Source organism: Podarcis muralis, chromosome 4 (genome assembly GCF_964188315.1).
Source record: "Podarcis muralis chromosome 4, rPodMur119.hap1.1, whole genome shotgun sequence".
NCBI lineage: Eukaryota > Metazoa > Chordata > Lepidosauria > Squamata > Lacertidae > Podarcis > Podarcis muralis.
The window spans coordinates 61,674,321-61,686,588 of NC_135658.1; the positions used below are offsets into that span (position 1 = coordinate 61,674,321).

Below are 12,268 nucleotides of genomic sequence, written 5' to 3' on the forward strand. Positions count from 1 at the left end.
TGCAGATGTTTTGGGCTACAACTACCATAAGTCCCAGCATCAGCAGTGGCCATGGCTAATGAGAGTTCTTTTCCACAACATCTGGATAGCACCCCATTGCTTGCTTGCTTACTATAATGACTCTCATAGCAGAATTCTAAGAACATGAACAATATTTAAGATTATGCATTTTTTATTATATTTTGCACATCATCTTGGAAAGCAATTAATAAACAACTATATACACAGAAAATATTCTATGTGCATCTCTTCACCGGTTACCTGTGAAAAACCCAGTTAGAGGGTTAGCTGTGGAATCTTGTATTACTAATCTAGGAAAGCAAGAGGAAATGTATGGCCTTTATATGTTTTCAGATAACACTTAAGGGCTGCTTCAAATGTCATAGAATGCCCTTATTTTTATTCATTTGATATGTTGTGAGCCAGTTTGTGTACACTTTTCTGGGGAAATGGCATACAAATAAGCAGACAATGATGATGACAATGAAACATGATAGTCTACAGAACCTGGATGCCATTTTTTTAGTCTTCATGTTTTATTCATAGGAATTTTGCCATATTTGAAGTAATCATAAGATTTTCACCTTAGTAAGATCCAAGAGACAATGAAAACCTTTATAAGTTTTTTTCTGAAAGTACCAGAACAAGAGGAAAAGATGAGGAAGACAGTAGCTGGAATACATTATTCATTCTTATTAGCAGATATGCTGCTAGAACTATCAGGAAATACAGTGTAAATACGGATGTGTGACAGTCAGCAATGGGGGTTGTAGCATTGAAAAATCCAAAATTGTTGGCTTTATGCTTCATTAGGTAGGTAATGTATTTCACACATTTCTAGCTTTAAACTGCAAAGCTGACCATAATATTTTTGCATCAGTAAGTACAAAAGTGTTTTAAGTGCCTCAGTAGAGTTGCTTTATTTTAATAATGCTAATAATGTTCTGTTTATGTTAAGAGAAAATGGAACGCCATTTTATTATTTCCATGTCCCATTTCTAAATGCACTACTGGAGAAAGATTCCCTTTAAATATGTTTTGTTGGAATGATTATTAAAAGTTCCTTCATCCATGAACAGCAGCTAAATTCCTAATTAGAAACTCTGTTCCCTCAGACAGCTTGTTTAAGAATTCAGTCAAAGTTCAAGCATAAGTATGAGCGGAACACTGGACTAAGAATAAATAATTACATACATCATCACCTTTAGTTAATAACCGCAGTATGAAGAATGGGCAAAAATTAATGAGTTGTTTCCTTAACATTATTCAAAATATTTTGAGAAGGGGGAGATTAGATCTTTCAATACTTTGCTGATCTTTGCTATTTAATTCAGCTACAGTTCTTTACCTGATGTCCTAGATTATTCTAAAACCTAAATATGTTGGTAAGACTCCCTACAGCTACTTTAGAATACTCACGGGTTTCTGAAGGACCCCTTGGGAGATTTCATTTTTTCAACTCTAAGGTGCCTGTGCTATATAAAGAGCAAAAATGTAAGGCATCACCGATGAGTAGAGAAAACCTACCAGGTGGCCCAGTGTGAGAAAAAGCAAAAAAAAAGTATTATTATTTAGTGACAGAATTTAAAAAATCAAAAGCTTTGAGAAAGGTTTTTAAAAAGCATAGTTGGCACATCATTCTTCTTAACAGACTGTTTCTTAACACCAAATGAGGACCTGCGCTCTCACTGGAGCAGAAAAATCCCACAAATTCTAAACCAGCTTAGACCCACAAGGACTGAACTTTATTTTGTGCTTAAACAATACTTATAATTGAGCTTAATTGAATATAAAGAAATCACAGTTTCTTTTTGAAACAAGTGTCTTAAGCCTTATGCAGCATCCTGCGCTCAAGGATGACATTTATTCATTTATTTTATTAGATTTATATTTCACTTGATTATGTTTTTTTTTTAAAAAAAATCAGAGCTAGTTACAGTCTCCTTTAAAACAAAACATTAAAAAAATGGCTTTTTTATGAATGGCATTAAAAAAAACCATAAGATTTTCAGGGTGCTAAGAATGAGAAAATGTTTCCACTTTAGAATGGGGAACATACTTCATATACTTGCAAAGGAGTTGAAAATTGAAAAGTTGGGGTAAATGGAAGAGATATTGAGGGCAAAAATCACATTAAAAGGATTAATGCTGATAAATTTGAAACAGAGTTAATGTACTTCTGGCCCAAATGGTGGCAGAATGATATGCAGGTTATGCACCACAAACTGTTTTTTACATTTTTCTTTTATAATCTGAAATGTTATAGCTCTTGATAAATGTGCATATATTTAAATAATGCCAACTGTAATAATATTTATATAGTGCACTTCCAGCTTGGTATTAAAACCAAATTTAAAATCCCATATTAAACCATTTTTAAACTAGCAACATAGAAAGGAAAGCAACAGTTTAATATCCTTACAACTATAAGTAATAAATTACATTTTGTATTACAGAATGGAACTTGAATAAAACACCTCCTTTTCTGCTCGTTTTATACGGTAGTGTTCTCCCTCCATTTTGATTCTTTGTGTCTAAAAAAGTCAGTGTTACAAGGCTGTAACAAGGAGAGCTTGCCGGGATAGATAAATAAATAAACAACCCCCCCCCCCACCACCACCATCACAAAAAAACTAGTAAAACTTGCAGAAGGTTTGTGCAAAGGATAACTTGTTATCTTTTACCCTAAACTATGCTAAGAGCTTGGGCTGACAGTTTTCCAAGAGTCAATTGGCTGGACTGTTTTTCAAACAGAGGCTGGTAGTTGTTAGTGGTTGTTACCAACTATGATTGGTCAGACAGCCACTGTTGTTCCTGGATTGGGATAGTTTGAATGTTTAATTGGTAACACTCTCCTTGGGGCTACCCTTGGGGTTGGTCCACAAGCTTCAAGTTTGAAGAATGCAGGTTGCAGAAACTAGGTAGCTTGTGGGGACAAATTACAACCAGCATTTAATACCCTGCTTGCAGGATTTGCACTGGCTGCCAATATGCTACTGGACCAAGTTCAATGTGTTGGTACATATAAGGCCCTCTATAGCTCAGGACCAGGTTACTTGAGAAGACTGCCTCATACCTTTTATGTTCAGCAGATTTCTGTGGTCTGTGAAAGAGTTTCTCCTGCAAGTTCCAAAGATCTCAGAAGCCTGTTCTGCAGTAACTCTGAGAAAGACTTTTAGAGTGGCTGCTCCTGTTGAGATATGACAGTCACCCACTATCTGCTTTTTCTAGAAAACAGCAAAGACATTATTTTGTTTGTTTGTTTGTTTGTTTTGCCTTTTTTATTGTACATTGCCTTGAGGTGATTGATCACATCACAGCTCATAAATTAACAAGAAAAATAGTAATCACAACAAGTTGATATTTTGCTTGGGTTCTTTCCTTGTGGAACTCAGGTGAATATTGGAGAAGGAAGCTAGCCCAAAAATTGTGGCTAGATCAGAGTGGCATAATTGATAGTATTAATTAAGGTGTTAGAATATTTTTAAGTAATAATATCTGCCTTGACACAAGCACCACTAGCTATAGCTCCCCTTTCAAATAATATTCATTTACCCTTTAGTTCTAACCTATTAAATGTGTTTATTGATTTTGCTCATAAATCCATTTTGCTCGAAAAAGAATAGTGCAGATAGTTGGCATCAGTCATTTCATTTTACCTGTGAAGAGAATTGTATTTAGCTTATCCATAAATGAACTATGGCAAAACAGAAATGTGATAGAAATAGGTCTCAAGTTAGTGCCTTTACTTGCTGATCTTGTCCTTTTCTGACTGCAGAATCAATGGTAAACATGTTGCAACACAGTTATCCAATGTTTGGCTTTTAAATGCAATTTGCTCCAGTGTCAGTACTTCCTGACTAAACTGATGAGGCACCTCAGGAGGATGCAAAATAAATTGAATAGCAACTTTGAAATTGGCAAACCTCCTTGACTAAAGTGAATCTGAATGTGCTGGTAGCTGGAGCAGTTCCAGTCTTTGGACCTGTGGCATTACAGCAAATTTGGCCTTAAAATCTTCAACTTTATAAAAGTATATAGATGTAATGCTATTACTGAGCAGATCCTATCACTATGTCTTTAATTATTTTATTAACTTTCTTTAGCTTTCATACAAACAAGAATGGAATCAGCTTGGAGGAACGTAGGGAGGAAGAGGTGGGGAGCAGAAAAACACCTCTGGGTTGCATTAGAATTGAAGTCTACACCCAGTGACTTTAGCATCACATATGATTTATACATATGGGTCATTATAGGGTGCCCAGATGTTCTCACAAGCTCTTTGGTGTTGCTGCCAATGATAGGCAGCAGATCATATTGTTGCTTGTAAATTATATTGTTGCTTGTAAATTAAAATGATCGCAGCTGCTTTGTTTGTTTGTTTAATATTTTCATCCTGCCCTTCCTTCAAGGAGGTCATAGAGACTTGCAAGTATCATCCCCCTGACTCATTTTATCCTTACAACCTGTAAAGTTAGGCTGAGAAAGTGGCCCAAGTTAACACAGTGAGTTTCATGGCTAAATGCAGATTTCAACATGGATCTCCCTGTTCTTACTTCACCACCCTAACTGTAAACCACACTGGCTATAATGCCACAACTCAGTGGCTCAAATCATTACTCATCTCATCTATCCCATTGGACTGTATTACCTTCAGTTCTCATGAGGAATGCTTTATCTGGAAAAGAGTAAGAAAGACACTATTAATTTCCTGTTTCCTTTTCTAAAGCTAGAAAGAATCCTTTCTGGAGCAATGGATTTGTACAGTTGGCACCTTTTTATTCTTGACTTTTTCAGAGTTCTGTATAACGTCCGTAAGAAAGAGCTCTTCATGCTCTCAAATAAGGGTCACTGGCTAGGGAAAGAACTCATTTTTCCCTCCACTGAATACCATATGTTCATTGTAATGTTTGAGGTTTTATGAGGCTAAGCCATAACCCTAGCCAGGGCTCTAAGTCGGGCTGCAACAATTCTTCTCTACCATTTTCCTGCTATTGAGCTCACATCCATAGAAAATGTTTTAAAGCAATGTTCTTTTTTTACAAACTGCTTGCCCTCTAATAGTGGAGGTCAGGCAAGCAAGGGAAATGTTTCATAAACTGATAAATCCCTTCACACAAAACTCAGCTTTGTGAATAAGGCGTTAGGAATACTTAAACATCCATCTTCAAAGAAACACTTAAAATGACTGCTAATAAGCTATAAAAGATTTTGCAGACTTTATCCTGTACATATGCTGCCATTTTTGCTTCATAAGCAATGACCTGAACACCTGCAATATAGGGAATGATATCCTGTGCAATTACCATGTCCCTATTGTTGATCAGGTGCTATCCTAGATTGCATCCATTCCCTGAATGTGTATTGACACATGTATGTTTGGAACAGATTCTGAACTTTTTCCAAAAATATGCTTGCTTCATACATACTTCACAGAAACATTACAAAGCATTCACTTTCTTTGCTTACAAAATAGTTAAGGATGGAAGATGAATAGATAGTTAACCAATATTGATCAGGTGTAAGGAATAACTTTATTTTCTAGTGCACTAACTAATGTTAAGTATATTGTTTCCAAACTTACCGGTAGTTGAAAAGGATTGTCTTTTCTATTTCAAAAGCTATTCTCAGTTTCCATAGTAAAAGGAAGTATCAATTTTGTGTAAAAATAATGTGATGAATAGATATTTTATGTGTGATACTTTTGGGTTACTTTGTAATAATGCCTGAATTATAGTGATGCCTGAATTATATAAAAATCTCCTTTAACTCTTCTCTAATGAACCTTTCCTGACTGTCTGTATGGTATTTGTCATGCAAATTAGTGGAGAACTTGATCAGAGTGGTCAGATAATTTTTTTCCAAATAATTATTTCATTGGTTTTCCCTTGTATGTCACCAGTTGAAAAGATACAGAACCAGTGGGATGAAGTCCAGGGGCACCTTCAGAACCGAAGACAGCAATTACATGAAATGTTGAAAGATTCAACACAGTGGTTGGAAGCCAAGCAGGAAGCTGAGCAGGTTCTGGAATGTGCAAAAGCCAGGCTTGAATCATGGAAGGAGATTTCTTACACTGTAGAAGGCCTAAAGAAGCAGAACGCAGAACTCAAGGTACTAAATGGAAAAAGGGGGGAATGAAGAACTATTCTTTCTTTTTTAATGCTCAGAAACTGCTTCTGAATTCCACATAAGCAATTTAAGTTTGTGTTAATAGTTAAATCATAGCCTTTTGTGCTTATTTTAATCTTTTATATGGAGAACTTGAATGATAAATACAATGATTAGTACTACAGATAATAGTAGATAGGGAAAAAATGATTATATTAGTGGAAAATAGTTATATTATCATAGATTTTAAAAATTCTAATAACTGACAAAAGATGCCCGTTTTTCTATAAAATTTTCTACTTCTTGGTTATCCTCTTTGGTAAGTAGGTTTTGTGATCAAAGCAATTTCTATGACCTTCTGTATTCACTCCTTTAATGTTAGGATCCACTTTTCTTTCCAGAGTTGTGTTACATATTTTAGCACCTGTTAGTAGGCTAGTAGCAACATGCAAGTCTTTCTCTCTTAGCTCTGTTTTCAGTAAACAAAGAAATGCAGATTTGAGATTTCTTGATACGCAGTATCCCAAAATGCCTTGACTTATGTCAAGGATCCTGTTCCAAAAAGTCACTTTGTATGCATCTCCAAAGTAATAACCTTTGGTGGTTCCTTGTGCATCTACTCACACAGCTGCACCATGCAACAACACAATGTTGCTTTATTAAACAGGTTATAAACAGGACTAACTCTGAGCCCAAGTTACAGAGAACTGAACTAGTAAAGGGCTGAAACACACACAACGTAAATTCTACCTACTGAGTCATAGGAGCAGCAATGGTTGCAGTACCCTTTAACAATTTACACACCATAGATCACACCTAGAATATGTGGCTGTTGTCCACTTTTGATTTCCTTCAACTCCCAACAAAATTAATTCAGTCAATGTATCATGTTTGATTTGTGAGGGGTGAGGTACCATTGATATATGGATTTGAATAAATTTTCTTTCAGTCTCATTCTTATTAATGTTCTCAGAACACATTTGAACAACCAAGACCATTCTGCCTATGATGTAGTAAGGTTGCAGTTTGCCAGATCCTTCGCTCATCTTCTTTTATATATAGTTTGTAACTAACTGTATGCAATGTCAGAGGGTAATAGATAATTTTTTCTAATTAGTTTTTTTGAGCTTGTACCAAGAAAAACATTTTCAAAGACTGAACATTGGCATAACTGTCCATGTTTAGTTGTTACACGCTATGTGTGTAAGTTCAAAAAACCTGAACATTTGAGATCTTGCTTGACTAAATGCTTTTACTGCCTGCTAGTATGAAATTAGGGACACGGGTGGCGCTGTGGGTAAAACCTCAGCGCCTAAGACTTGCCGATTGCATGGTCGGCGGTTCGAATCCCCACGGCGGGGTGCGCTCCCGTCATTCGGTCCCAGCGCCTGCCAACCTAGCAGTTCGAAAGCACCCCCAGGTGCAAGTAGATAAATAGGGACCGCTTACCAGCGGGAAGGTAAACGGCGTTCCATGTGCTGTGCTGGCTCGCCAGATGCAGCTTGTCACGCTGGCCACGTGACCCGGAAGTGATTGCGGATAGCGCTGGCTCCCGGCCTCTAGAGTGAGATGAGCGCACAACCCTAGAGTCTGGCAAGACTGGCCCGTACGGGCAGGGGTACCTTTACCTTTACCTTTAATATGAAATTACGGATCCACTTCTGAATCATTTACCAAGTTATAACATATTTTGCTGAGCCCAGATTTATGAGTTTCAAGTGGTAAGCAATTGATTCTCTATAGGTGCATTTGTTTATATGGAGGTCAGTGGTGAAATAGTTGCTGAAAGTTTCTGATGAAAATTATTCCAAATTTTTAGCTCAGGGTTGGTGGATAAAAAACATTTTAGGTCCTAGGTCTTCTTTGTCTGTTGTGTGATTTATTATCATTATTCCACAACTTCTTTCTCTGAAAGGGACTCTAGGCAGCTTACATTTGCAATCATTTGCAATCATTTACAATCATTTGATTGTATGAATGAATGATTAAGTTGGGCAGTGCTGAAGTGCATAACAGCCTTCCAGTTCCATCCATAAATTTGATGCAGTAGGGTTTTGTTGTTGTTGTTGTTGAAGCAGTGTGAGTAGTTTCATTTCACACAGTATTCTTCAGTCAGATCTCCTATCACATAAAGACACATAAACTTCCTCATGATTCTGTTTTTTGAGTATCTTTCACTTTGTCCTGCATGTGTTGTGTGAACTACCACCTTCACTTACTTCTTTGATATCACTTTACATTCTGTGATGCACTATGATGTTCAATTCCTCTGCCACCTTTGATTGCCTCTATCTTATCCAGGCAGTAGAACTGATTAGTACTATAGGCTGTATCAGTGAAGGCAAATGAAATACTAAAGTGATCTTGACAGGAGCAAAGACTGATTTTTCAGTTGGAGGAGAGCATAAAAGAGGAAAGTTTCAAAATGGTGCTTAAAAATCCTGGGAATTTTAGTAAAATAGTAAATTGCCCAGTATGTTTCAGTGGAAACCTTCCTTTATGCACTGAAATAGCAAAGTAACAATATAAAATATTCATATTATCACTGGTGTATCACTGGTGTTTTTGAACTGCCAACCTAGCAGTTCAAAAGCACGTCAGAGAGCAAGTAGATAAATAGGTACCGCTCTGGCAGGAGGGTAAACGGTGTTTCCGTGCACTGCTCTGGTTTCATCATGCTGGCCACATGAGCTGGAAAAACTGTCTGTGGACAAAAGCCGGCTCCCTCAGCCAGTAAAGCGAGATGAGCACCGCAACCCCAGAGTCATTTATCACTGGACGTAACTGTCAGGGGTCCTCTACCTTTACCTTTACACACACACACACACACACACACACACACACACACACACAGGATACATAATTATTATGTATAGTCAGGTAGATCATTTTAAATAAGACCTCTCCCTGCAATACTAAGGCTGCAATTCTATACACGTTTTCTTAAAAATCATAGGTCAGATCAGAAGAATTTATTTGCATCAGCCACTAGCCATAGCAATAAAATAAGATAAAATGTACTGAAGATAGAGGTGAAAGCTTAATTATACAAAATACATTTGGGAGGTTTATATCAATAATAAAATAATAGATCCTATTCTATATGCCCCTGCTAAAAAATTTGCTGTTTTTGCTGTCACCTGATTATCTTGATCTGCTAGAAGAATGGACACAGTAGCAATGGCTGAGCAACCTGGCATGGACAGCAGTAGAGGGGTAATACCTCACTACTCATATATTTATACAGAGTGTAGGCCAGAATCACATGAGCCACTAACTCAATCCTGCCATCACCACATGGGTATAGCTGTATTTCCAGTGGGATTTTTTGAAATCGATCCGGAAATCGTAGAATTATAGAATTGTAGCATTGGAAGGGACCCCAAAGGTCCAAGCCCCTGCAAATCAGGAATCTCAACTAAAGCATCCATGGCGGGTTGCCATTCAACTTCTGCCTAAAAACATCAATGAAGGCGAGTCCACCACCTGGACTCTGTTGCACTGTTGAACAGCTCTTATTGTCAGAAAGTTCATCCTGATGTTTAGTCGGATTCTCTTTTCTTTTAACTTGAAGTTATTGGTTTGAGTCCTTCCCTCCAGAGAAGGAAAAAACAAGCTTGCTCCATCTACCATGTGACAGCCCTTTAGATATTTGAAGATGGCTATCATATCTCCTTTCAGTCTCCTTTTTTCCAGGCTAAAAACACCCAGCTCCCTCAACCATTCCTCATAAGGCTTGGTTTCCAGACCCTTGATCATCTTCAAGGGTTCGCCTCTCTCCATATGAGGCCCTTCTTCATGTGCCTTTCTGCAGTGGCTCCCTATTTGTGGAATGCTCTCCCTAGGGAGGTTTGGCTGGCCTTTCGTTACCTTTATGCAGCAGGTGAAAACGTTCCTCTTTAACCAGGCTTTTGGATGATTGACATCTGATGCCCTTTTAAAATGTGTTGTAGAAGGGGGAATTATTGGGTTGTCTTTGTCTTTATTATGCATTTTCTGTTTTTTATATTGTGCTTTTATGTTGTGAACTGCCCTGAGAACTGCGGGTATAGGGCGGCATGCAAATAATAATAATAATAATAATAATAATAATAATAATAATAGGCTGTCCTCCTCTGCACACTTTCCAGCTTGCCAGTATCCTCCTTAAATAAGTCATAAGGAACTCATTGGGTGATACTCAATATCTTATGAGATTGTGGTTTTATGACTTTAATCCACTGGTATGACATTGGTATGTCAGCTGGGGATTTAAATGCAATATATAGCAGATTTGACTTTCAAGTTGCAAGATAGCATCTCAGGAGAAGAATAAGAAACTAGTTGTGTGTGTGTTTTTAAAAAATATAGCCCACAGTTGTATGAATTAGTTTTATTCAGCTTGTGGTTTCTGTATGCCTTTTAATTTGAAATGTATAACCCTCCTAAGTGCTAGAAGCTGGTTATTTCTTCTAAGAGGCCAACCTAGAGATGGTTGTGGAGGAAAAGAAACTGATCACCTTGTATTATGCCTACAAATCCTTTGTAGTACATAGGTTTCTCATAGGTTTCAAATAGGGAAAGAGAAAACTCCAACATCTTACCTGATTCAATGAATATTGAATTTTGGTCTCTACTGCCAGCCTGCCGCCTCATGACTGTGCCATTTCTTGGTACTAACAGCTCTCGTCAATGTTGAACAGTTGTTTGTTTTTCTTGTTCACATTCCCCTAAATTCAAAGAAATTATTCTCTAGCTTAGCAACATTATTTTTATTTTCATCCTTCAAAAGAAAAATCTCCCTTTGTCTGCCTTGTGATTCTTATTGTGTCAAACCCTGCATAAAAGCCTCTCAGATGTGATGGCATTAGCAGTTTTGTGCTTGACTGAGCTAGACATATGTGAAATCAAGAGAACTCAAATCTTACTGAACTCAGTTGATTTAGTTTTCTATTATAAGCTGGTATTTGAATGTATAGATCTAATAATAAATCAGGATTTCAAGACAAGTGCTTTCATGTTTTCTGTGTTATGATAAGCAGTTGTTGGCATTCTGTCCCTAATATATTATACAATGCAGAGGGAATTATTTTCAGTGTGCTTGTCACTTTTAATAGAGTTATTATTCCTTACTAGCTGTCTTTTGTGCATATGACGGCATGTAGAAAGAGGCTGCTGAAATGGATTTTTTAAAGACAATGTTGAAACTAATTTGCCTCCTCTGATATGACTTAATTTGTAAAAGGGATTATGAGGTCCAGCGTTGACATCTGTTTTCAACGCTAGGTCTTAACCCGATGAAATGTCAAGTAAGAACAGAAAAGTGGCCTTGAGCAGGTGTAAAGTTCCTTTCCTTGACCCACTGAATAAACTAACAGAAAATCCAACATATCAAGGATTGGGCGGTGAGGCTTCCTGACAATTTTAACCCTTATAATTTCTTTTTCTAGATATTAACTAAACTGAGAGCTACTGATTTTTGCATCAGTCATATAATAATATTCATTTATGTTTAAAATTATACATTCTAATTTGTAGTAGGTGTCTGATACTTTACGTCTAATCTGATTTGGTATTACAGTTGAAAATTGATGACGTTCATATTAAACATGTATTTTGCCAAATTTCAAGTATTCAAAGTGCCTTATGTGCTTTATTGTTGTAATCTTCACAACAACCCTGCAGTATTGCTGTACCATTGCTATACATAGGTTGAAAAAAATAATAGTCATTAGTTCTTTTCTGATATTTGATGCATACCCTCCAACATTTCTCCGATGAAAATAGGGACGTCCCATTCCATAATGATAATTTTACTATTTATACCCCACACATCTTTCTGGGTTGTCCCAGCCACTCTTGGCAGCTTCAAACATATATAAAAACATAATAAAACATTAAACATTAAAAAAACTTCCCTATACAGGATTGCCTTCAGATAGCTCAGGGGTTGAATAACTCCATACCCTCCAACACTTCTCCAGTGAAAATAGGGACATCCTAAGGAAAAGTGGGACATTCTGGGATCAAATAAGAAAGTGGGGTGGCTTCTTTAAATCAGGGATGTCCCTGGAAAATAGGGACATTGGAGGGTCTGTTGATGTGAGTCCTCTTTCATACTGCATCTCTTCTTACATTAAAAAAAAAATTATTATATGGAAGTAGCAACAAAATATAT

The 12,268-nt window shown here is 36.9% G+C and overlaps 1 protein-coding gene across 9 annotated transcripts in view; it reads left to right on the forward strand.

Moving 5' to 3' along the window:
- DMD (dystrophin) overlaps positions 1-12,268 on the forward strand; it is a 985,465-nt gene that overhangs the window by 726,118 nt on the left and 247,079 nt on the right. For all 9 annotated transcript variants that reach the window (XM_077927390.1, XM_077927397.1, XM_077927392.1 and 6 more), the window contains exon 53: positions 5,903-6,114. In XM_077927390.1, coding sequence (XP_077783516.1) covers positions 5,903-6,114 — 212 coding nt within the window. The remainder of the gene's footprint in view (positions 1-5,902; positions 6,115-12,268) is intronic.